This window comes from Macaca thibetana, chromosome 3 (genome assembly GCF_024542745.1).
Source record: "Macaca thibetana thibetana isolate TM-01 chromosome 3, ASM2454274v1, whole genome shotgun sequence".
Taxonomy (NCBI): Eukaryota; Metazoa; Chordata; class Mammalia; order Primates; family Cercopithecidae; genus Macaca; species Macaca thibetana.
Window position 1 is genome coordinate 7401349 of NC_065580.1, and position 26993 is coordinate 7428341.

At 45.3% G+C, this 26993-nt stretch overlaps 1 protein-coding gene across 2 annotated transcripts in view; it reads right to left on the bottom strand.

The window, feature by feature from the left end:
* GALNTL5 (polypeptide N-acetylgalactosaminyltransferase like 5) overlaps positions 1–12091 on the bottom strand; it is a 65617-nt gene extending 53526 nt beyond the window's left edge. Inside the window, exons 1-3 of one of the 2 annotated variants that reach the window (XM_050785894.1) lie at positions 11882–12091; positions 10632–10735; positions 292–583 (exon numbers count right to left, since the gene is read on the bottom strand). In XM_050785894.1, coding sequence (XP_050641851.1) covers positions 292–538 — 247 coding nt within the window. In that variant the 5' untranslated portion in view covers positions 539–583; positions 10632–10735; positions 11882–12091. The remainder of the gene's footprint in view (positions 1–291; positions 584–10631; positions 10736–11881) is intronic. The other variant, XM_050785893.1, reaches the window with a different exon arrangement.
* Positions 12092–26993: the final 14902 nt, after the last annotated feature.

Consider the following 26993-nt stretch of genomic DNA (forward strand, 5'->3'; position numbering starts at 1 on the left):
GGAGGGAGGTAGGGTTTTTACGGTACTATTACAACTTATTTCTTGGAAAAACAGAAAGCTATCTGAAGCAAATATAGCAAAACTATATTTAAAATGATAAATTTAAGTGGTAAATACATGCATACTTGTTTTATTATTTTCTATGTATAGACATATACAGGTATATAAAATAATTTATAACTTAAAAAGTAAATTGCTTTAAAAAGGATATTCTCATACTCTTCCAAATATTAAATATTATGGTGTATTTTTCCCTTCAAATGGCTCATGGAAAAAAATCCAAATACTTACCTAGCGTAGACTCTGCTTTATCTTCATCAGTCCTTTTGACTATTACGTGTGGTTTTGGTGTTTGGTCTGAGCCATAGATAATTTGCTGATGCACTTTTTTTCCAGGAGACCAAGCTGACAGAGGCTCATGGCTTTTCTTCTGCCAGTTGCTCACATGATTATGGTGCAAATATATGAATAACAGAGCTGTCCAGATCCCAAATGTCAAGGACCCATAGAATAAACATCGAATTATGGCGTTTCTCATTGTAAACCTAGCATTTTCAAAGGTCCATTTTTCAATTTCCTAAATCTGAATGATTTAAGAGAAGCAGTATTAGATATTCCAATGGTTTGTAAATCACCTACTTGGCTTAAATTCCATTTTCAGTGTTTTAAAAACAACCACGTTGATTGTCCTTATCATATACATAAAGTGTGTCCTTATTTCTATTAGCACAAATTCCTAAAACTGATATTCCTAAGATTACTTGACATCAAAATGTATAACATGCTAATAAAACATACAGTGTCATTTCAAGACATCGGCCCATACTCCTGTACATATAGGAAATACCATCAAAGAAGGCTTTCTCATCCCTTATCCATATCCAGTCCACCTCGGAGTGATAGTATGGATCTCTAAAAAATCTGATTTGACATCAAGCAGCTTGTTAAAAAGGTAAAAACACAGCCGGGCGCGGTGGCTCAAGCCTGTAATCCCAGCACTTTGGGAGGCCGAGACGGGCGGATCACGAGGTCAGGAGATTAAGACCATCCTGGCTAACCCGGTGAAACCCCGTCTCTACTAAAAAATACAAAAAACTAGCAGGGCGAGGTGGCGAGGGCCTGTAGTCCCAGCTACTTGGGAGGCTGAGGCAGGAGAATGGCGTAAACCCAGGAGGCGGAGCTTGCAGTGAGCTGAGATCCAGCCACTGCACTCCAGCCTGGGCGACAGAGCGAGACTCCGTCTCAAAAAAAAAAAAAAAAAAGTAAAAACACACAATATCACATGCTGGAAATGAAGGGAGCAATGAGTACCATGGCCCACTGCTGATGGATGGCACAATGGTACAATCGTTTTGGCGTTATCTAGTCACATTGAAGATATGTATATGATATGATGAAGCAGTTCCATCCTTAGGGATATATCCTAAACAGACTCGTAAGTTGGCCAGGCGCATTGGCTCACGCCTGTAATCCCAGCACTTTGGGAGGCCGAGGCGGGTGCATCACGAGGTCAGGAGATTGAGACCATCCTGGCTAATATGGTGAAACCCCGTCTCTACTAAAAAATACAAAAAACTAGCCAGGCGAGGTGGCCGGCGCCTATAGTCCCAGCTACTTGGGAGGCTGAGGCAGGAGAATGGCTGAACCCGGGAGGGGGAACTTGCAGTAAGCCGATATCACACCACTGCACTCCAGCCTGGGCGACAGAGCAGAGCAAGACTCCGTCTCAAACAAAAAAAGAGACTCATAAGTTGCAGCTCTCATCTAAAGAGATGTATCATGAGACAGGTACAAGAATGTTTATTGAAGTATGTTTGTCATAGTGAAAACTAGATACTGGCCGGGCGTGGTGGCCCACGCCTGTAATCCCAGTACTTTGGGAGGCCAAGGCAGGTGGATCACCTGAAGTCAGGAGTTCGAGACCAGCTTAGCCAATATGGTGAAACCCTGTCTCTAGTAAAAATACAGAAAATTAGCCGGGCATTGTGGACGGCACCTGTAATCCCAGCTACTCGGGAGGCTGAGGCAGGAACATCGCTTAAACCTGGGAAGCAGAGGTTGCAGTGAGCCAAGATCACACCACTGCACTCTAGCCTGGGCAACAAGAGTGAAACCCCGTCTCAAAAAAAAAAAAAGAAAGAAAGAAAGAAAAAAAGAAAATTAGACACAGCTGAAGTTTCCCTCAACAGGAGAACTAATAAAGCGAGGCTATTCTTTCAATGATGGAAATGAACTAATAAAGCGAGGCTACTCTTTCAATGATGGAAATGAATCTGCTGAAGCTATGTGCACTGGTGCTGTAAAGTCTAAAAACGTCATGTGCGAAAAGCAAGTACAGTGGGATATAAATCTGGAAAACATGAAAAAGAGTGCTATTATTTATGGTACACCAATATGTAGCAAATGCATGGTTAAAAAAAAATGCATGTGAATGATGTACACAAATTTACATAATAGTGATTTTATATATATATATATAAAATAGTGAATTTACATAACAGTGATTACCTTCACGGTGGAGGGGAGGAGAATAAAGAACTCCTACTGTATCCTTTTTGTTTTTGAGACAGGGTCTCACTCCCCTCACCCAGGCTAGAGTGCAGTGGCACAAACATGGCTCACTGCAGCCTCGACCTTCTGAGCCCAAGGGATCCTCCTACCACAGCTTCCTGAATAGCTGAGACCACAGGCACATGCCACCATGTGTGGCTAATTATCATTATTATTATTATTATTATTATTTTTTGATATAGACAAGGTCCCACTGTGTTGCCCAGGCTGGCCTCGAACTCCTGGACTCAAGCAATTCTGCTGCCTTAGCCTCACAAAGTGTGGGGATTACAGGTGTGAGCCACCATGTCCAGCCTCCTACTGTTAATGCTGACTTTTTAAAAAAGCTCTGAAGAAAATGTGGCAAAATGATGTGATTTGATTGAGCTTGATAAATGAGAACTCAGAGTGCTCATATTTTTCTCTATATTTTCCTTGTCTGAAATTGTAATTTATTTTAAAAAGAAAGTCTTGAGAGGTTTCCTTTAAAGATGATCGATTGAATGTGTGTGTCTTCTCTCTCTCTTGACTCAACTGTGAATAAGAATAAAGCTAAAAACTCTCATGGGAAAAGAGAGTGGTAGAGGGAACAGCAACGCACGTGAGATTTTAACACGTCTGGAGGAGAGAACGTTATTGGACGGATGAGAACAATGTGAAAAGACAGAGGACTCTGATGAGGAAAGAAGGCTGCTAACCCTGGAGAAGCTTGAGGCTTGGAGGCCCCTGGTGAGTCAGTGGACTCATGGCTGCGGGCTTGGGGAAAGCCACGTTAGTATTCAGAATAGTCAGCTCTCTTCGCCCAGCCCTGCACAGCAAAATCCAGGCAGGAGTCAGAGTGGTTTCTTTGAAGAAGTAGACTGGGAGAGGCTGAGCCTCTACAAAGGAAAGCTTGCGGCTAAAAGCAAGAGTGTCACTTAGAATGTGTGGATGTGGAGTGTCTGGGTCTATCTGTCTTCTTTCCCTCCTCCCACACAGGATCCTGGCAGCCAGGTTGCTACGTCTGAGGTGGGATTGATAGGAGAATCGTTCTGGGATGAGAAGACAGGGCCCAGAGAAAAGACCTCCATATGCTGAAATGTAAGAGCTTCCAATAAAGCAGCCGGCTCCCTGGGCCGTCCCCCTGAAGACAGCACACCTGTGGCCAAGGTCGACCCAACACTCAGCGATTCCATTCAGCTGGTTGGCGTCTCACTTTGGGATTGGAATCGGTGTTAATCTGTTTTCACCATGCTGATAAAGATACCCAATGCTGGGTAATTTATACAGGAAAAAGGGTTTAATGGACTTACAGTTCCACGTGGCTGCGGAGAACTCACAATCAGGGTGTAAGGCAAGGAGGAGCAAGCCACACCTTCATGGATGGCAGCAGGCAGAGAGAGTTTGTGCAGGGAAATTCCACCCATAGAACCATCAGATCTCGTGAGACTTACTCACTCTCACGAGAACAACATGGGAAAGACCCGCCCCCATGATTCAATGACCTACCCCCTGGGTTCCTCCCACAGCACGTGGGAATTCAAGATGAGATTTGGGTGGGAACACAGCCAAACCATATCAGAATCGAATGCTGTTATGAACGGAACCGTGTTCCCCCGCAACTCACACGTGGAAACACCAAGCCCCGATGCGACTGTATTTGGAGACAGAGCTTTTAAAGAGGTGATTATGGTTATATGAGGTCACAGGGTGGGCCCTAATCCAATAGGACCAGCGTCCTTATGGGAAGAGGAAGAGTCCCCAGGCAGGTGCTTGCACAGAGAAAAGGCCTGTGAGGTCAGGGCGGAAAGGCAACCGCCTGCAAGCCCTGAAGACAGGCCTCGGGGAAACCAAGCCTGCTGGCAGCTGGATGCCGAGTCTGCCCTCCAGAACTGTGGGAAAATCAGTGTCTGTTGGCCAAGCCTCCCAGTCTGTGGACTTGGTTATGGCAGCCGGAGCTGACTCCTACAGCTGCCAAGGATTGCCCGAGACTTTTAAGGAAAGCCTCCAGAAAGAAAGAAAATGCAAATAGAACCAGAAAGGGGAAGAAAGAAATGAGAACTTTGAAAATATCAAAACATAATGTTGGTTGCTCAGAGAGATCAAAGAAGATGCTACACTCATACAACCAGAGGAACAGGCTATGAAAAAGGAGCATTGAGAGAATAAAAAGGGGAAACTGAAATTTAAAACATGATTGTTCACATTTAAAAATCAGAATAAATGGCCAGGCGCGGTGGTTCACGCCTGTAATCCCAGCACTTTCAGAGGCCGAGGTGGGCGGATCCCTTGAGGTCAGGAGTTGGAAACCAGCCTGGCCAACATGGTGAAACCCCATCTCTACTAAAAATACAAAGATTAGCTGGGCATGATTGCCCACGTCTATAATCCCTACTACTCAGGAGGCTGAGGCATAAGAATGGCTTGAACCCGGGAGGCCGAGGTTGCAGTGAGCCTAGATCGCACCACTGCACTTCATCCTGGGCAACACAGTGAGACTCTGTCTCAAAATAAAGAAATACATGATAAAAATAATTAGAAAAATGGTGAGAAAGGAATATTTTGAAATGCACAAGAAAATGGCAGAGGGAAGCCTAAAAGAAAGTTGAGACCTGTGGTGTTTCATTCTAGAAGGTAGAAAGAACATCTGCCCAGTAATGAGTTCCACAAGGTGATGAGAGAAAAGTGGAGAGGAAATGGTCAACGCAATCATGCAAACATTTCCAGAATGAAAGGGACCCACAGAATGCCCCATATAATGAATGAGACAAGAAAGAGTATCAAAATGACATCAAACTTCTCAACAGCAACACTGGATTCTGAAACTATAGATAAACAGCTTGAAAATTTTATGTTAAATGATATTCAACCTAGAATTCTCAATCTAGTCAAAATTTAATCAAACTTGGGAGTGGAATAAAAATATTTTCAGGTATATAAAGGGGCTCAGAAAAATTACTCTCCATGTATTCTTTTTTGGGAAACTACCTGGGGATTGCAAATGGCAATAAAGGAAAAAGTAAATAAAGACATGGGCTGGGCGCAGTGGCTCATGCCTGGAATTCCAACACTTTTGGGAGGCCGAGGTGGGTGGATCACTTGAGGTCAGGAGTTTGAGACCAGCCTGGCCAACATGGTGAAACCCTGTCTCTACTAAAAATACAAAAATTATCTGGGAATGATGTTTGGCTCCTATAATCCGAGCTACTTGGGAGGCTGAGGGAAGAGAATCATTTGAACCCGGGAGGTGGAGGTTGCAGTGAGCTGAGATCATGCCACTGCACTCCAGTCTAGGAGACAGAGCAAGACTGTCTATTAAACAAACAAACAAACAAACAAAAACCCAGACATGGACCCAGGACGGTGAATGCAACCCCGTTGAGAGGAAGAGTATGTGGGATGGAGAAGTTTAGGTGGATGACACAGTTGATGGTAAAAATTAAGTGGCTCACGCCTGTAATCCCAGCATTTTGGGAGGCTGTGGCGGACAGATCACGAGGTCAGGAGATCGAGACCATCCTGGCTAACACGGCGAAACCCCATCTCTACTAAAAATACAAAAAATTAGCTGGGCAAGGTGGCCCACGCCTACAGTCCCAGCTACTTTGGAGGCTGAGGCAGGAGAATGGCGTGAATGTGGGAGGCGAAGCTTGTAGAGAGCCAAGATTGTGTCACTGCACTCCAGCCTGGGCGACAGAGTGAGCCTCTGTCTCAAAAAAAAAAAAAAAAAAAAAAAATTAAGGAACAATATTTACAGAGTGGTAAAATGCAAACACTGATTACTACATTAACCACAAAAAAAAAAAAAAAAAACACACACACACACAGACTTTTTTTTTAGGAAAAATAAACTAGAAGAAATGGAGGTCATATAATACAAATGAAGTTGATGTATGAAATTAATCAAAAAATAGAACTCTAACAACCCCCTTTTAAAATATGAAGGTGGGTCGGGCTCTGTGGCTCACGTCTGTAATCCCAGCACTTTGGGAGGCCGAGGTGGGTGGATCACAAGGTCAGAAGTTCAAGACCAGCCTGACCAATATGATGAAACCCTGTCTCTACTGAAAGTACAAAAATTAGCCGGGCGTGGTGGCGTGTGCCTGTAATCCCAGCTACTCAGGAAGCTGAGGCAGGAGAATTGCTTGAACTCAGGAGTTGGAGGTTGCAGTAAGCCAAGATCGCACCACTGCACTCCAGCCTGGGTGACAGAGCGAGACTCTGTCTCAAAAAAAAAAAAAAAAAAAAAAGAGGGTAACTGTCATAAGAAATAGATTGAAGAGTCAAAAGTGGTTGTAAGAGGGAGTTGAACTGGGGGCTGGACAGGAACTGGGCAGGGACCTGCTGATTTTCTTTATAATTTTTTGTTTTTATTTTATTTTTTATATGTATGCATTACACTGAAAGATATTTTTAAAATAAAGATTGTCTAAACAGATTAGAAATGCAAACAAACCATATCAAACAGCATGGATACTGGTAAACACAAGAATACATCGGCCACTTGTCCCCTGGACCCTGCCCCTTTCCATCACATGTCATCCCGGCACCTGGAAAAGGTAGTCGCTGAAATGAGCCTTAGGCCCTGCAGGTCAGTCCAAGCTCTAGGACCCTCAGCTTCTGTCCTCCTTCGTCTCACACTCTGGTTTGCTCAAGTGTCTTCTTGACCTTTGAACATTTAGTATTGTCTCCCATTTTTGTCCTCTCTCTGACTTGAGAACATAATTTGGTTTCTACAGTTTTGAGAAAGGGTCTAGCTCTGTCACCCAGGTTGGAGTACAGTGGTGTGATCGTGGCTCACTGCAGCCTTGACCTAGCTCACTGGCTCAAGCGATCCTCCCACCTCAGCCTCCCAAGTAATTGGGACTACAGGCGCCCACCACCACACCCAACTAGTTTTTGTATTTTTTTTTTTTTTTTTTTGTAGAGATGGCATTTTGCCATGTTACCCAGGCTGGTTTCGAACTCCCAAACTCAAGCAATCTGCCTGCCTTGGCCTCTCAAGCGATTAATCCCAAAGTGCTGGGATTACAGGCATGAGCCACTGTGCATGGCCTTGTTTTGTTTGTGAGTTGGTATCTCACTCTGTCACCCAGGCTTGAGTGCAGCTGGCATGATCATTGCTCACTGCAGCCTTGAACTCCTGGCTTCAAGTGATCCTCTGTCTTTGACCTCCCAAAGTGCTGGAGCTGTAGGCACATGCCTGCCCCCGTGCTTGGCTTTGGCTTCTACAGTTTTGACCTTAGGCATGTCCCAGGAACTGGCTTGCATATACATTGTAGCTTCAGTAGGAAACCCACGCTGCTTGACAGAACCTGGTATCCAGAACAATTCCATGGCATCAAACCACCAGAACAGGACATTGTCCCCTCAAAGAGACTTGAACACACCTGCACAAAATGTCTTATGCATGGGATGCTGTGCTGCGCCACCCAGACACCGCCTTCAGGGCAGACACACTCCTTCTTCCAGCTGCCACGAGAAGTAGCTGCCATAGGCTCACAGCTCATGACCTAGTCAAGCCGCTTTGTCCAAGCGTCCCCCGCCCTGGGGATCTCACATTCAACGACTGGTCAATGGGTACAGCTCCCTTGTCTATCTGGGGGGACTCTGGAGAGCCCTCAGTGCGAGCTGCCTGTGGGGTGGGCAGAGTCTCTTCTGGAAATTGCATCACCATCTAGCCTCTTCCTCTGATTGAACCTACTTGTCTCCCTGCCTTGCAGTGTTTGTCCCCAGATCCGCTCCTGATAAACTTTTCCATGCAAATGTTCGTCTAAGAGTCTTTTTCCTGGGGAACTTGACCTAGTATGACGGTTGCTAATGGTCCAGGAAAATGGGCTGTAAAGAGGATTTTAGGGCTAGACCACCCTCCAGGTGGCTGGCCCTGAGCATCCCATCGCTGGTGGAAAGGTGGTGTTCTGAAAGCCCCTGGCATGCTGTGGCTGATATGTGCTTGTTAAAATCTCACTGGCTGTGAATCAGGATGAAATACAGGTGGAAAGGAATGTTCTGGTTCATGCACTTGACTGAGGAACAGGGAGGAGTAATTATAAATATTACAGGATAGACGGCTATTGTCGGATGCTATGGTTGCATTTGAAAAAGGCAAGGAAGGCTGAGGGTGGTAATCACCAATTGAAAGCAAAGTATCAGAGTCAGAGGCCCTTGTTAGCATATGAAGGATCTCATTTCCTACAACCTAAGGGCGGGTAGAGCTGAGGGTCATGTTCAGGGCCTGATTATCAGGGCAGCAGAGCTCCAGGGCAGGTTGAATTCTCAAGCCTGCCTGGTCTGCTATCCAGGGAAGGAGGCAGGCTCTGACATTTGGGATGGGGATATCTGGGTAGAGACACGCCGGAGACCAGGAAGGCCCAGGTCCACAGGAATCCTCTGAACCTACAGAAATGGCCCGCTGCTCCCCAAGAAGACTAGCTCTCCTTCTCTGCTTTGCAAGGCAACACATGCCCTCCCTCAGGACCTTCCCCCCAGTACCCTCCTGGCCACCAGATCAATAAGTAGGGTCACATTACAACTTAGCCTGTGTGGGAAAGTCCTACCCTGCTAAGAGAAGAAGGAGAGTGTTCCCAAAGGAGCTGCAGAATTAGCCATCTTGAACCAGCAGGCACCCAGGGCACACATATGGGACTGAGTCCAGAGGATACGGAATAAGGGAGGGGGAATGTAAAGTTGGATTTGGGAGCATTTATTACAACAGAAATACTCCCCCAGGACACTCTGGCCAAGATCCTGGGTGCAAAATAGAGATTCATTGACTGAATAAGTAGCACTTTAGGAATGAAATATTTGATTATGCCAATTAAAAGTATCAAATATATGAAGAGAAGAAGGCAAAGTAGGGAAAATGGTGGATTAGGACACCTGAAAAGGGAATAAAACTGTTTTAATTTACTTTACCACAACTGAGTTGCCAGAGTCCACAACCGGAGTGAGAACTTTCTCAATGCCTTTTAGCCAATCAAATGGTGTTATTTCCAGGCCCACCTGGAAGGACTGGTGCTCTTTCCAGCACACACTTCCCCATTCTGAGCCCATGAAAACCCCAGACTCAGCCACATGTTGGGACTACCCACCTTTGAGCCCCCTCTCACACAGAGGGCTACCCACTTCAGATCCCTTCTTATGTCAAGAGCTGTTCTGTTGCTCGATAAAACCCTCCTCTGCCTTGCTCACTCTCCAGTGTCTGTGTAACCTCATTCTTCTTGGACACAGGACAAGGACCTGGGACCCACCAAATGGCAGGTGCAAAAGGAGCTGGAACACTATAGCCTTCCCACCTTCCATCAGTGCCAGGTGGCCACCCCACATGATGGGAAGTGGTGGTGGGGCTGGGACAGCCCAGGAGCAGTGGACTGGAGCAGGTGGGACAGAATGAGCTGTAGCACAGATGAACTGCAACACACCCCTTGCACTGTTCACCACAACAAAACGAGCCATAACACACCCCCCTCCCTGACCCCATTCACCATGCTGCAGGTGGCAGGAAGGAGAGAGAGAGCTGTAACAGTCCTTGGGGGCTCAGACCTTGGGACTCCCCAAGTGAGAGCCATAACACCCCTTGGGGCTCTGTGGTTGTTGGCATCTCTGAGTTTTCAGGCACCACCACGTTCCGCCTCATCCAGATGCTGGTGCCCAAGGTGGAAGACGGTTGTGGCACACCCAGACCAGCCATGGACTAAGCACAGAGCAGTTGCGTGTGCGGAATCTCGGTCGGTAGTGCCAGCCGAGCACAGCCTGCTGGGTCGAGTGGGCAGAGTGAGCCCAGAGGTGAGCCCAGAGCCAAGCAAGGCCCAGGAGGGGTGCTGCCAGCTGGGAAATTTCCGGCAGGCAAAGTGGCACTGAAAGAATCCTGTGTCAATAGGATTATTACTGAAAAATAAATTATTCTCTAGAAAGATTCTAATATATCAGGAAAACTTGGGGGGAATTCTATTTAGATGTGAACACTTATGAACATATCCCCAACCTCCTTAATTTTCTTATTTTACTAATATGAGTTCTTATATTATATTTTCTCTGGGACAAGCACCTCACCTCCCAACCTACCCCCTACACTCCCACAAAACACAGAAAACCCCTCCTACCGAGAGATCGATGTAAGAAGTGTGTGATTGGCCTTTGGACTTTGTGTCTTCAGAAGACAACCATGTTTAGTTATCTTCTTCAGTAAAAGATGCTGAATTCAATGCTAGAAAAGCACAGAATTTGTAAAATATATTTCAATGAGGATTCATATGTACAGCAAATAAAATTTTAAGTGCATTAAAGAGACTTAGCAGATGATTTAAAAAATCCTGTAGAGAAAAGGATGCAGCTAGTAGTCACCAACACGCCCCTGCCACACCCCAAAACCCTAGCCTAAATATGCATTTACAATCATTGAGTTTCTTTATTTTTTTCTCTTTTTTTTTTGAGACAGCGTTTTGCTCAGTTGCCCAGGTTGGAGTGCAGTGGCTCAATTACAGCTCACTGTAGCCTCAACCTCCCAGGCTCAAATGATCCTCATTTCAGCCTCCAACTGGTACTAGAGGTGAGTGCCACCATGCCTAATTTGTTTTTTTTTTTTTTTAATAGAGATGAGGTCTTGCTATGTTGCCCAGGCTGGTCTCAAACTCTTGAGCTCAAGTGATCGTTCTGCCATGGCCCCCAAAGTGCTGGGATTACAGGCGTGAGCCGCCGTGCCTGGCCAAGTTTTAAAAAAAATATGAATCTGTTGAGTCAGGAAAACATGAAAATGCTTTAGATAATATCACAACTTATTTTTCTGTAAACAATCAACACCTTTTTCTTTTTTTTTTTTTTCCCTCGAGACAGAGTCTCACTCTTTCCTCCAAGCTGATCTTGGACTCTTGGATTTACACAGTCCTCCCACCTTAGCCTCCCAGGAGCTGGGATTACAGATGCCAGCCGCCATGCCCAGTTTATAATCAGCATTTTTAAACCCCTGGTTTTCCTAGGACCATCTTAATACTGATCTCCATATAAGATCTAGGACTTTATGACACTGCTAAGAACCTTTTCTCCCTTTTTTTTTTTCCAAATAAGTAATACGTTCACTGTATAAACATTAACAGCATAAAGACGCATATAATGAAAACTTTCCCTATTTTTCATGAACTAAAGCCATTACAACACCCAGTCCACGTTTAGGGTGGTGTAACCAGCTTGGAGGCTACTCCTCCTTTAAAAAATAAATCTTCTTAATCCTAATCCCCAGAGCTATGATCTCCTTCAAGACGCAGGGATTTGATGTACTGCTTCCGCTGATTCAAAGTGAAAGACATTCCCCCCATCTTTGTTCCCACTTCTAGCACATGGAGCTCACTTCACCTACCCTTGAGAGAATTGCATTGACTGCTTTGCAACTGATGTATTTTCCAAGCAGAGTCATAGGTGAATGAGGCAGAGGTCTGTGCTGAATGAACTGAGAGACGTAAAATTTTTTTTAGTTAGCAGGCTTTATGGTGGCTGGGTTCCAAGCAGATGCCTGGTTGTGCTGGGTTGCTGGGTCACACATTAGTACTCAAAGGGCAGTACAGCCACCTCACAAAGCCTGATGACATCACACAGGGCGTCACAGCCCCCCAGGGGCCCCTGCCTGTCAGCTCCAACCAGCAGGTGGAATCCAGGAGTTCCAAGGGCCAAGGTCCAAGGTCCTTACCCCTTAGCTGAGAATATAGGGAAAGCCTCATATTAGGTGAGGTTAGAATCCAGGGTGACTCTTTTCTTTAGGCAAGGCCTAATTTTTAGCTTTGTTGTTGTTGTTGTTGTTGTTTTGAGATGGAGTCTCACTCTGTCACCCAGGTTGGAGTGCAGTGGCACAATCTCTGCTCATTGCAAACTTCGCCTCCCGGGTTCATGCCATTCTCCTGCCTCAGCCTCCCGAGTAGCTGGGACTACAGGCGCCCGCCACCACGCCCAGCCAATTTTTTGTATTTTTAGTAGAGATGGGGTTTCACCGTGTTAGCCAGGATGATCTCGATCTCCCGACCTCGTGATTGGCCCGCCTTGGCCTCCCAAAGTGCTGGGATTACAGGCGTGAGCCACCACGCCTGGCGAATTTTTTAGCATTTTTGAAACAAACTTAAGAAAAAGAACAAGTTTTCAGAAAACATGAAGAAACTTACAGATGAGCCAAAGGGTTATTAAATTGCCTTTTAATTCTTTACATTACTCAGCATTTAGATGTCAGTACATTAAGACATTTAGAACACAAATATTTCTAAAGTTTTTTACAGTACGTAACATTTAGAACACAAGTTCAGCCAAACGCTTGTGAAATTTCTTCTGAACAAATCCCAGGGGACTTGACCCTCCTGGCTTGAGGATGCTGACTCTGTTTTGCCTGAAACCAGACAAGCTCTGCTTCAGGGTCTGTGAGTGGAAGGGAGATGGGTGGGGACCTCTTGCAACCTCTCCTGGGGCAGACACAATGGGTAATAGTGACCTCCTGGGGTAGATACTGAAACTACGTCAAGTGATAACAAAACTGGCAGAAATCAGTTGGACCCAAAATGGCCAACTGGAGTTTCTATAGAAAAAGCTTGCTGATATCACAGCCTGAATTTCCACACATGTTTCTTATTAACTGCCCCAGAATTTAATTTGCATACAGCACCCACGAGGAGGCAGGAAGAGATAACTGCACATGTCTGAGGACTTGCCAGACCTCCTCTTTACTTCCACCAATCTCTTGCTAGTCCCAGCAACTCCTGACCTTGTTATCCACTCCGCTCAGCCTCAGTACTGAGATTACAGGCATGAGCCACCTCACCCAGCCTGGAACTTTGTTTTTTAATTGAGATACTACATATCATACAATTCACCTTTCATCCATGTTGTGGCATTTGTCAGTATTTCATTCCCTTTTATGGCTGAATAACGAGCTATTGCTTGAAAATACCACATTTTATTTATCTGTTCATCAACTGGTGAACATTTAGCTGGTTTCCACTTTGGGGGTGTTATAAATAGTACTGCTATGAATATTCCTGTACGCGTTTTTGTGTGGACATAATCCCTCTAACCATTTTCTAACAAAATTATTTCCTTAAAGACAGCACAGCGAGACAGATTTGAGCGGGACTCCGGTCTCCTTGTTGGTCAACTTGCAGTGAAAAGCTTTTCTTTTCTCTAAAACCCAGTGTCTTAGTATTGGCTTCTAGCGCACAGGTCAGTGACCTCTTTTGCTCAGTAACAACATGATGGGCCATAATGACCTCCTGGGGCAGACAGATGGGCATCAGTGACTTCCCAGCCAAACTCATGAGCCTTCTTTCTGCAGGCTCAATGGGAAGGTCCTTCTTGCCCATTAATAATATTAATATTAAAGTAAGCTTTTATTCATAATAGCCTCAAACTGGAAACAACCCAAATATCCATCTGCAGTAGAATGGACCCACTGTGGCATATTCACAGAATGCAATGCAAACCAGCAGTGGAAAAGACCAGACTGCAGCTGCATACAACATGGATGCCTCTCGCAGACATGGCGTGAGACCGAAGCAGCCCATGGGAGAGCACGATTCTATTTCTGTGAAGTTTCTGCAGAACAAGAGCTTGCTGATGTCACAGCCCAAATTCTCACAGCATGTGGAAGGGAGCAAGAAAAGGCAAAGCCACTCTAAAGTGATAGAGCAGTTTATCTGTCTCTCAGTAATCAGTAGCTCTGTTTAGGGGCCAGAACAGGGTTGCTGGTTACTGAGAGGGGGCAAGAGAGAGGCTTTTAGAGTGCCAGAATGTTCTGTGTCTTCTTGATCTGGGGGAGTGAAGGCTTCCTGGAGCCTACTTGTACAAACGTGCATTGGGCTGGTCACTGAAAGTGTATATACTTCACTGCATGTATGTCATATCCTTAAAACACAAAGGAAAAAAAGTGAGTCAACACAACTTTTGGACAAATATTTTATTGCGGGAATTTTGCAACCATTAACATGGTTTGGTTGCTGTAATAAAGTAAAATCTTCCTTTCTGAGAAAGGTGCACATCTACCATGTTCAAGGACAATAGTTCAAATTGCGTTTATTTATATTCGTGTTTATTTATTTGAGACAGAGGCTTGCTTTGGCCTCCCAATGTGTTGCAATTACAGGCATGATCCACTGTGCCTGAACATTTTTTTTTTGAGACGGAGTCTCGCTCTGTTGCCCAGGCTGGAGTGCAATGGCAAGATCTCGGCTCACTGCAAACCCCACCTCTGGGTTCAAGCAATTCTCCTGCCTCAGCCTCCTGAGTAGCTGGGACTACAGGTGCACGCCACTGTGCTCAGCTAATTTTTGTATATTTAGTAGAGATGGTGTTTCACTATGTTGGCCAGGCTGGTCTCGAACTCCTGACCTTGTGATCCACTCCCCTCAGCCTCAGTGCTAAGATTACAGGCATAAGCCACCTCACCCGGCCTGGAACTTTATTTTTTAATTGAGATATTACATATCGCTCAATTCATCTTTCATCCATGTTGTGGCATTTGTTAGTATTTCATTCCCTTTTATGGCGGAATAACGAGCCATTGCTTGAAAATACCACATTTTATATATCTGTTCATCAACTGGTGAACATTTAGCTGGTTTCCACTTCGGGGGTGTTATAAATAGTACTGCTATGAATATTCCTGTACACGTTTTTGTGTGGACATAAGTTTTCAGTTCTCTTGAGTAGACACATAGGAGTAGAATTGCATGTGGTAACTCTATGTTTAATTTTTTGAGTAATTGCCAGGCTGTTTTATAAAGCAGCTGCACCATAGAATTTTTATTTCCAAGAGGAAAACGAGTCACAAACAGCCCTTCCTTAGGGCTTGCCCTACCGATTTCAGACTTGCCTTGCCAGCCTCTACTGTTGTGTACCAACCAACTCCTGGCAATACATTTCTTCATATGTATCTCTTGCTGGTTCTGTTTCTCAGGTTAACAAGCCCATACTCCTGTGTAACTGAACCCTTTTTAAAAATCCAGTACCTGGAAAGTTCCTGCACGCTCCTTCCCTGTCAGTGCTCATTACAATCTGGCCCCAGAAGCAAACACTATTCTAATTTTATTTACCATACATTAGTTTTACCTGCTGTAGAATTTCATGTAACCGAAAGGATATGATATGTGGTAGGAAACCTTGCGTAAGGTTGCTTTCATTCAGCGTAATATTTTTGAGACTTACTGTTTCATGTATCAGTAGTTTACTTTTTATTGATGAGTAGATTTTTATCATTAAAATCATACCATTTGTTTCTTCATTATTTTGTTCATGAATACCTGGGTATTTTAGTTTGCTCAGGCTGCCATAACAAAGTACTACAGGCTTGGTGGTTTAACAACCAAAATTAATTTCTTTTCTTTTCTTTTCTTTTTTTTTTTTTGAGACAGTCTCTCGTTCTGTCACCCGGACTGGAGTGCAATGGCGCGATCTCAGCTCACTGCACTCTGCCTTCTGGGTTCAGGCAATTCTCCTGCTTCATCCTCCCGAGCAGCTGGGATTATAGACGTGGGCAATCTTTGTATTTTTAGTAGAGATGGGGTTTCCCCATGTTGACCAGGCTGGTCTTGAACTCTTGACCTTATGATCCGCCCACCTTGGCCTCCCAAAGTGCTGGGATTACAGGCGTGAGCCATCGCACCTGGCCTGAAATTAATTTCTCATAGTTCTAGAAGCTGTAAGTCCAAGATTAAGCTGCCAGTGGGGTTGGATTCCTCTGAGGACTCTCTCCTTGGTTGCAGTTGGCCACCTTCTTGCTGTGTCCTCACATGCTCTTTATTAGGTGTGCACACACCCATGAGGTTCTCTCTCTGGGTGTTTGTAATTTCCTCTTCTTAAAAGGGCACCAATCAGATTGCATTTAAGGCTCACTCTAACAACCTCATTTTAACTTAATTGCCTCTTTAAAGGCCCTATCTTCAAACACAGTCAGTACCATTCTAAGGTACCAAGGGTCAGGATTTCAATATATGAATTTGGGGGGATGCAGTTCAGTTGATAGCACCACACTGTTTCCAGTTTGGAGCTTTTACGAATCAAGCTGTTCTGAAATTCCCGTTCACCTTTTTATGGACCGATGTTTTTGGTTCTCTGAGTAAACACCCAGGAGTGTTAAGTCTTTTGAGAAGTGGTCAGACCTTCTACTAAAGTGGTAGTGCCATGTGTGCTCCCATTTGGCGTTGTCGGTCTTTTTAATTTTAGCTATAGACAGGCTGGATATCCGGCAGCGATAGTAACCGAATTGGCCTTGGTGAGAGGGAGACCATGTTGTTGAGTTCATGAATGGTCTCTACTTGTGTCATTTGTTGCAGGAGCATTGCACCAGCACTGGTGACCAAGGAGAGGCTCAGGTGTACATTCTCTGATGAGCATTAACTCGAGGCACTATGGTGTGCTCCATTTGTGCCACCAGCATGGGTCCATCCTCAGACTTCTTTGCCTCCGGCCTTTCCATCATACTCTTTCCAATCCCAAGACATTTCTTACTAAGGCTCCAGGTGTCCTTGTACTTCAGGCCAACTCTCCCTCTCAGGTGTATAACATTTCCTATCATTTGGTGGATTGTTGCTCTGCCCACCTGACCTTAACACTCAGTGACTCTGGTAAAACCCACCTTGCAGTGGGCAGCTCTAGTCACATAGCCACTTGATATCTAATGGTCAGAAGCTCAGTCTCTATCAGGGTTCAAGCCAGGAGCTGTTTTTAGAGAGGCATATCCATGCTCTCAAACTCTAGTAAGTCTGCAGAATAGCTCTCCTATGGGTCTTGCCAGGAACCACCCGCCACCCCGCAACAGTGTCCTTCTTCATCACAGGTCCCTCCAGCACCATCCCATTTGCTGGGTCATGTAGCCGGAGTGGGAGGGCAACCTGTAGCCTGGACCTGTTGTGGAGCTTTCTCCTTCTCTGAGCCTACCTGAAATTGGCAGCTTTTCAAGTTACCCCCAGAATGGGTTGGATCTGTACTCCTATGTGAAGTCTGTGCTACCTACAAAATCCACAGAGGTTCACTCTACGCTGTGTCTTTTTCTTGGTAGGAGCCGCAAAGGGCAACAACTTGTCCTTTATCTTAGAATCGATATCTTGGCATGCCACAGACTATAGGACCTCTAAAAGCTTCAGTGTCAAAGCTCCTGAATCTTCATAGGGTGTATCTCCCAAATGGTGCACATGTGTCTTCCTGAGTGTCTTGCTGTGGCACCAGCTCTAATTGACGTGACATCAATATGGAGGAACAGCATGATTGGTGTCCTTATAAGCAGAGATCAGGACACAGACGCACACAGAGAGAAGATGGCGTCTACCAGCCATGGAGACAGGCATCAGAAGAAGCTGAACCCACGGAGGCCTTGATGTTGGATCTGCAGCCTCCAGAGCTGTGAGAGGCTAAGTTTCTGCTGTTTAAGCCCCCGTCTGAGGTCTTTATTACGGCAGCCGGGGCTGCCTGATGCACCTCTCTGTTGCAGAAACATGTCTTCTCACATGCGGCTGCTCAACAGAGCTGCATTCAAGAATGATCCTTTTGTAGAATACAAGGAACAACATGATGAGATGGGGAGGATCAGGGCTGTGGAAGAGAATGCTGGTTGTTCCTCCTACCCTAGTCTCCTCTTCTCTCCTACAAGCTGGGCATAGGTCCCCTGTTTCAGCTGGTGGTGACCATGACTGCTATCTCTTCCATGGCAGGCAGGCAGAAGTGCCCTGCACCACTGCCAGGCCTGACCCGAAAGCCTCCCCGGAGCTTCCGCCCATGCTCTGCCTGGGACGATGACAATCAACACAGCATCAGAAACCACGTGTTCCAGATGGCAGAGCCACCATCGGCCTGGTTCCTGAATGACCATGTGGAGCAACCTGGAATATCCACCCTGGATAGCTAAGTGAGCAAGAAATAGAGTCTTATCTAGTTGCTTCACTATATTTCAGATACTCTTGAAAAGGGCTTCAGCCTACTCCAAATACAAGAGACATGAAAGAAAAGGATAAAAATGAAAAAGAAGTGAATGGTGTAAAGTGAAATAAACAATTCAACACCGAGAACAAGCTAGATGGTCAATATTTTTCTGTGATATGAAGGACGTATGAGATGTGGATGCTGCCCAGGAATTGCTTAAGGGTTACTGGGAAGCTAGAATAACCATGTGAAGGAATTAGGGGAAGACACAAGATTAAAAGTGCTGAATTACATGGTACAGACTTGAGTTGCTGCAGCCTGGTGTCGAGGAAAGAAAACTGGGCCAATGTCAGGGGATGTAGTTGCCAGAATCAATTCATAAGCGGAAAGGATAATGTTAAAAAAAGGCATAGCATAAAGTCATGACCCAAAGCAGGTAGCTGGCGGGAGCTGAAGGGAGGAAGTTGGGAAGAGAAAGATAAAAGTTATGGAGGGCAGGGAAGGTGGGAGAGAGTAGGTGCAAGTGAACCATGGAGGTCAGTTTGGCAGTAGTGACCACAAAGCCTGGAAATTTCCTTGTAGCTAAAAGAGGATTAGGAAGAAGACCCTGTACATTTTCTCTCCAATTAGTAGGCAAGCTCCATCCTAGCCAGTTCTAACTTAACAATGATGGAGAGAAACAAAGCACCCAGGAGCTTCTTTTCAGATTGAGAAGGAAAAGGAAACAGATCAAACTTCAACCTGTGAGCCAGGAAAGCCGTCTCTGGTCTTGTGTCTCCTGAGGAAGAAAAGCAACACTTTTAACGAAGGGCAGAGAAGCGGAAAAGGGGATGCAAGCTAACAGAAAGCAGGCAAAGTTCCAGGCCAATCTGGGCAACATAGCGAGATCCTGTCCCTACACAAAATAAAAACAAGTAGCCAGGCATGGTGGTGTGCACCTGTAGTCCCAGCTACTCAGGAGGCTGAGATGGGAGGATGGCTTGAACCTGGGAGATCTAGGCTGCAGTGAGCTGTGTGATTGCACCTCTGCGCTCCTGCCTGGGCGACAGAGCGAGACCCTGTCAAAAAAAAAAAAAAAAAAAAAAAAAAAAAGAGGAAAGGAAGGAAGGGACGGAGAAAGAGAAAGCAAGCAGGAAAAAACACTTAGGAATAAAATTTGCCAGTTTTTGCAAACCATTCCACCCATTTTTGAGAGTTGTTAGCTCTTGGAGGGCAGAACCCCAGGCTTGTCTGTCTCTTGTCTTCCCACGTGAAGTGAGGCGCACAAGGAGAACCCCCATGGTGATGAGCAGAGGCTGGAGCAGTGCGCCTACAAGCCGCAGAGCACCACGCGCGGCTGGCAACACCAGGAGCTGGAAGCGGTGAGAAAGGATTTTCCACCCAGAGTCTCAGAGAAGCATAGCCCTGCTGACACCTTGGTCTCAACTCCTGGCTTCTGCAACTGAGAGAGGATCCATTTCTGTTGTTTTAAGACATGTTCTATGACACGCTCCTGGCATATGACAGGTGCTAACAGGCACTCGCTAGACACATTCTCAAATAATTATAATGCTTAGAACAAGACAATAGAATTGGTAAACAATGCCAAATATGACTATCTATAGGGGAAAAAGGAAAAATCAAAGTGGGGAAGAGGGAAAAAAGGGAATTAAAAGTTACTAAAGTGGCCTTACTCTTAGTTCTGACTCCCTCCAACCACTATGGGCGCATCTATGCAAAGATTCCAGTGCATTCTGTCTGATTCTGCTCTAGCGGGAAAGGCCTGCAGACCTTCTTCTGTTCCCAAAACACTCTTCTGACTTCCAAGTTTCTTCTGACCTCCAAGTTCCTCTGTAGTCGTCAACCTTCCCAACCCATGTTCTTTTTTGTCTTAAAAACCATTCGGAAGAATCCAGTTCTCACCCACTCTGGGTACGCAGCCATTCCAGTAATCCATTGCCATCCATCATGTGGGATCTGATCATCTCAGGGTACAAGCAATATTTTCCCCAATAACTGTGTAGTACACTTTCTCCATGGAGGTGGGCCGTTATCTCAGGAAACTCACCAACTGGGCTGTAATTGCAGAGGCTTTCGTTAGAAATTAAGGGCTTACCATCTCAAAGTGTGGGCCCGGGGCTGGGGATGTGGGACTGGGGAGGAGGGGGATCTATCCTAAGTGTCAGGCAGAGGACTTCCCTTGGCTAATATCCGGGGAAGATCATCTTATTTGATAGACCGCATGCTGATTGCTTCTATTCCAAACCAGAAAAAGCATAATGCAAATCTTTTGAGGAAGGGGGAAGATGCTGTTTTCATCTTTAAGTACCTCCTGTGTGATACCTGGTTGCACTAGCTAATGGCTCTATGTACCGAGCCCTGTGCTAGGCTATGCCAGGGACACGGGAAGAGAGTCCACAGTCCTCTTCTAGAGCTGCCTACATCTTCAAAAGGGCAAGAGACGTTTTTTCAAGGCAAATTCTTTGGTTCAGTTCCCATGGATGGATTTGATCAAAAGAGGTCGGTTTCCCTAGATAATTCATACAAAAATTGTGGGGCTTTTCTTGGTAGATGTTAATCAGTGGTCTCTTGAGTGAATGATCAGTTTTGTCTGCAGTTAATTACAAACTAGCAAACTCTGGTTATGGGATGGAAAGAACATCCGCTGAATGAAGATACTCTAAAGATGAAAGTTAGAAAAACCCTAGGACCCCAGGTAAGTTATTGAAAATATGAAGAATTTAACGAGAAGTAGTCCATTTGGAAACTTTTGATGTTGATAGCTTTGTTCATGTGCCAAATAATCATCTTTTCAGGCAACACTGTGAGAAATCAGACAAATGAAGTAAAGTGGATGAAAGCGATATGTACATTCTTGAGGACCGTTCTCAAAATGAAATGTATTTAAAGCAAACAGGATCTCAGTTACTGGGAGCTGGTCTGGTGGGATGTGGCCAAATAGAATTCCAATGAACCCAAGAGGTCTTCTTTATGTTTGACTATTGTGTTGCTTTTGTCTGCTTTAATGAAATCTCCATGGAAGCTGGGATGACTCTCCATCCTCCACGGACATTCTTCTAAAAGAATCACATTGTCATATTTTCTTGAATCTTCTCTAGCTTTCCCTTAAAGTAATACAACATCCAAGCTGGAAGATTCGTTGGGGACCGTGATCAGTAATTGAATCCCCCTGGTCAGTAATTCAGATATTCCTAATTATCGAATTATCAAATCTTAAAAATTAACTACATTGCCAGCGAGAATATCTCAGAACAACACTGACTGTCTTCCCAGGCCCAACCAATCCCTTTGACAAACTGATTGCCTCCGGGAAAGTCATGCCTTGAGTTAAATGAACAAAACAGGTTAAGAACAGGCCGAGCCTGGTGGCTCACACCTGTAATCCCAGCACTTTGGGAGGCCGAGGCGGGTGGATCATGAGGTCAGGAGTTCGAGATCAGCCTGGCCAACATGGTGAAACCCCATTTCTACTAAAAACACAAAAATTAGCTGGGCATGGTGGTGCACACCTGTAATCCCAGTTACTTGGGAGGCTGAGGCAGGAGAATCGTTTGAACCTGGGAGGTGGAGGTTGCAGTGAGCTGAGATTGTGCCATTGCACTCCAGCCTGGGTGACAAGAGCGAAACTCTGTCTCAAAAAAAAAAAAAAAAATTAATAGAAGCAGCTAGCACAGGGGCTATCGAATAACATGATCCTCCTTTTTCCCTCCTCCTCTCCTTCTTCCCCCTTTCTCCTTTTCTTTCTCTCCCTTCCTTTTTCTCTTTTCATAAACATTCCATCTAGAACCCAGTCTAGACAGGTTGCCCCGGTGTCACTACAGAATCTTCCTTCTCCATCGCCCCCTTGCCTTGCTCCTGTGTTGTACTTCCTTTTGCACGTTTGCGTGTGTGTGTGCATGTGTGCATTGTACTTTCTATTCCCTGTATCTTGACTTCTACCTTTTAAGTTTACTCATTTGTTTCAGTGCAGCATCTACTCCAGAATTTTTCTAAGAAACGGGGATGGGAGGTATGGGTGCAAGAGTGACCTTATTTTACCACCTGGCAAACCCCAAATCTGAGAATGGCTACAAAGTGTCGAGTTGACGTGTTATTTTTTATTTTTTATTTTTTTTTCCTGAGACAGAGTCTGGCTCTGCCACCCAGGCTGGAGTGCCGTGGCACGATCTCGGCTCACTGCAACATCCGCCTGCCAGATTCAAGCAATTCTCCTGCCTCAGCCTCCCAAGTAGCTAGGATTACAGGTGTGTACCACCACACCTGGCTAATTTTTGTATTTTTAGTAGAGACGGGGTTTCACTATGTTGGCCAAGCTGGTCTCGAACTCCTGACTTCAGGTGATGTGCCCACCTCAGCCTCCCAAAGTGCTGGAATTACAGGTGTGAGATAATACGTTTGGCTGTTGTGTTACTCTTTATGTAAGAACATCCATTCATTGTTAAGTTTCCTTCAAAACAACTCTTGGTTTCGTTGTAGAAATCATACACCGTGATGCCCGAAGCACCTACATTTCCCCCGAGGTCTACTTTTGCCCTGGCTCTGGGGGGTTGCAATGCGGAGATCTACCCGTTTTGCACTGCCCATGACCAGGCTTCTGTCTGTTAGTTCCCCTAATAAATCACCCCAAACTGACAAACTGGATTTGTCTGCCCGCTCCTTTGGTTTCTTGGCTCCTTCTGCATTTTAGGGATGCTTTGCACTTACGGCCCTCCCTATGGAACAGGAGGTAAGATATTTTAGGTATTATAAGTCCTAAAACATCATTGACTGCCTAGGTGTAAAAGTCTTTGACTGATTTTTATTCAGTATTTGAGGGCCTTGCTCCAATAACTGCAAGTTCTTCCCTCCACTGCTTCAGACCCAGTCCTGTGTTCTGGGATCCCTGGCCCTTTGATTCTTGTCTCTTTTGGGGTGCAAGGAAAAGGTACCCACTAAGCTAATTCAAATAAAGGGGCATATCTGCATGGGATGGGGAGGTAGGAGGGTTCCTGAAGATAGCCAGGAAAATTGAGGCAGGAGAATAGGGTCTAGAGGCAGGGAACCTAGGCCATTTCACGCTGACTTCTTGGAACTAGACTGAAAGGAAAACCCTAACTTTCCATGCCTAAGTAACAAAAGGACCAGGGGCTACTCCCTTTGCAAACCCCCACCTTTTTTGTGCCCCACAGATGGGAAATTGAAAGTACTTCTGATTAGTTGCTTTTTGCAACCAATCAGATGTTTGAAGAAGAGAGCAACTTTGTAACTTCACTTCAGCCTCCGATTGGTTGTGGGCCACCTCTTCATTGACATGGGGTGAGCATGAATGTGGCCAATGGGAAAGCTCTAAGGGGTATTTAGACCTGAGTAGTTTCTGTATCCAGAGCCCTTGAGCCACTGCTCCGACCCACTCCCCTCCTGTGGAGTGTACTTTCCTTTTCAATAAATCTCTGCTTTTGTTGATTCATTCTTTCCTTGCTTTGTTTGTACGTTTTGTCCAATTCTTTGTTCAAAATGCCAAGAACCTGGACACCCTCCACCAGTAACAAAATTGTATTAAAAATCCAAGAGCAGAGCTGAGAAACACTGAAGTGGCCCAGGACTGGCGGCCACTCTCCCAGCATCTCTGACTGTCCTCTCTGGGCCCCTGGCTTTCACCTCCCGCAGCCCCCACTGGATGCTCCAGCATGTGCCCATGCCCAGCCACCCCACACACTGCCCTGCACCCTCCTGGGCCCTCTTGCTCTGGCTCTACCTCTTATCTTTCTTCCCTTCAAACTCACTAATCTAATTTTCAATTTGTCAAACAGATTCCCAATAAAAAAGTCTTTCTGAGTCAGACGAGACAACTCCTCTGTTGCTGGCAGCCTCATCCATGGGCTGTCCTGAGTCCAGCTCCAGTATTTGGTCCAGGCTGCTCTGGCAGGGACCCAGCCATGAATGGATGCAAAGGAACGTGGTTTTCACCTGCATTCTCTGATTTCAGATGAAGCTAAGCTTCTCTTCTTGTTTGGTGGTCTCTGGCATGTCTTCTTCTATGAATTACGTATCTAAATACCCCTTAGAGCTTTCCCATTGGCCACATTCATGCTCACCCCATGTCAATGAAGAGGTGGCCCGCAACCAATCAGAGGCTGAAGTGAAGTTACAAAGTTGCTCTCTTCTTCAAACATCTGATTGGTTGCAAAAAGCAACTAATCAGAAGAACTTTATCTTATCCCTTTTTCCAATTTCTGTCTTTTTCTTCTTGATTTGCAGGAGTTCCTTGAATTTTCTAGGCACTCATCCCTTGTCAGCGTTGGATATTCCAAGTGTGTTCTACCATTCTGTCCTCTGTCTACAGGGATACGCCAGACACACTGTGGTTCAGCCCAGACTACTGCAGTAAGGCAAATACTGCAATAAAGTGAGTCACACGGACAATTAATAACCCTGCAATGGCCTGTAAGTGTTCAAGTGAAAAGGAGAGTCGCAGGCCTCTGACTTTAAATCAAAAGGTAGAAGTAATTAAGCTAAGTGAGGAAGGCATATTGAAAGCTGACATAGGCCCCAAGCTAGGCGACTTGAGCCAAACAGTTACCAAATTGTGAGTGCAAAGAAAACGTTCTTGGCCAGGCATGGTGGCTCGCGCCTGTAATCCCAGCACTTTGAGAGGCCGAGGCGGGTGGATCACTTGAGGTCAGGAGTTCAAGACCAGCCTGGCCAGCATGGTGAAACTCCATCTCTACTAACAACACAAAAATTAGCCAGGCACGGTGGTGTGCACCTCTAATCCCAGCTGCTTGGGAGGCTGAGGCAGGAGAATCGCTTGAACCTGGGAGGCAGAGGTTGCAGTGAGCCGAGATCATACCACTGCCCTCCAGCCTGGGTGACAGAATGAGACTGCCTCAAAAACAAAAACAAAAACAAACAATTAAGTCAAGTTTTCAAAGTCCTTAACAGGATGGTTGAAATTCTGATGGGAAATGTGAATAGCATAAAAGCATTCTAAGCGGGGAAATGATAGGCGTAGAGGTCGGAAAAATGAGTAAGTCAGGGTCAAGGCACGTGACCCATTTTTGCTGAAGCTAAAGATATCGAGGTATCTTAACATTACCAATGTCTTTCTCTTTTCACAGTTTAACAAAGTTAAGATCAAGGCATCAGTTATACTTTTCTTGTGTAAGAGCACATAAGACAACCTATATCCTTTACTCATGCCAAGAAAACTACCTGCTTTGCCCACTCTGCTCTTGATGCGCTGTTTAAAAAGCAGTTTCCCTTTCATATCAACACACTTGCTTCTTCTCGACTTCCTGTAATACTTGCTAACTTTCACTTCTGGTTTGCTTTGACTCCCTATTTTGGAAGCCGTTTCGTTTTCAAGTAAAGTAAACATGAACAACTCTAAAATACAACTTATACCTCTGTATCTTAGTCAAAACAATACAAACACCCTAGCACTTTTCTTCTCTAATTCAACTAGATGTTCACTACTAGATGGCAGACTAGGCCCATTGATTTTTGCATTACTTAGCTCCCTCTCTTAAGAATAAAAGGAGAGAGAGAAGCTGGGGCCAGTGGCTCACACCTATAATCCCAGCACTTTGGGAGGCTAAGGTGGGTGGATCACTTGAGGTCAGGAGTTCGAGATCAGACTGGCCGACATGGTAAAACCCCATCTCTGCTAAAAATACAAAAATTAGCTGCACATGGTGGCACATGCCTGTAATCCAGCTACTTGGGATGCTGAGGCATGAGAATTGCTTGAACCTGGGAAGCAGAAGTTGCAGTGAGCCGAGATCGTGTCACTGAACTCCAGCCTGGTAGACAGAGCAAGACTCCATCTCAAAAACAAACACACACACACACACACACACACACACACACACACACACACAACAGGGAGAAATAAAAGCCAAGTGCCCAGGTCAAGTCAGGCTCTGGTCAAACCAGGGCAAGACAGACAGCTGCCCAGGGAGCTCAGGGGAAATCCCCAGCTCCTGCAGGGCTGAGCAGAGAGACCAGCTGGAGAATCCACTTCCTTTTCCCTCTTCTTGTCTTCCACCCGGCCCTTATTTCCATTTCTGCTTTGTTTCCAGGCAGGTGCACACTCCACCTTTTCTCGTTGATGTGATGGTCCCCACTCCTCTGTCATGCCAGATTTAGGTCAGCTGTTCTGAGCACACGGCAAAGCAGCTTTAGACTCCTGCACTGTCGAAAAACACTCGCTGAGCCTTAGTAATTGCAAGGAAAATGAATGAACGCTATCAAAACCTCCACTGCTATTTTCTCACACTGAAGTCTATTTTTCTTAGGTATCTAGATACCTTGAATTTCCATTTCTCTCACTCCCTTCATTTTATTGTTTTTCCTTATTTATACATTAACATTAAATATACTCTTTTGAATAATGACTTTCATAATTAAAAACTTTAAATGGCTTATTCCTTCTTTCTTGGAATTATTTTTATTTATTTATTTATTTTGAGATGGAGTCTTGCTCTGTTGCCCAGGCTGGAGTGCAGGGGTGCGATCTTTGCTCCCCACAACCTCTGCATCCCAGGTTCAAGCGATTCTCGTGCCTCAGCGTCCCAAGTAGCTGGATTACAGGCATGTGCCACCGT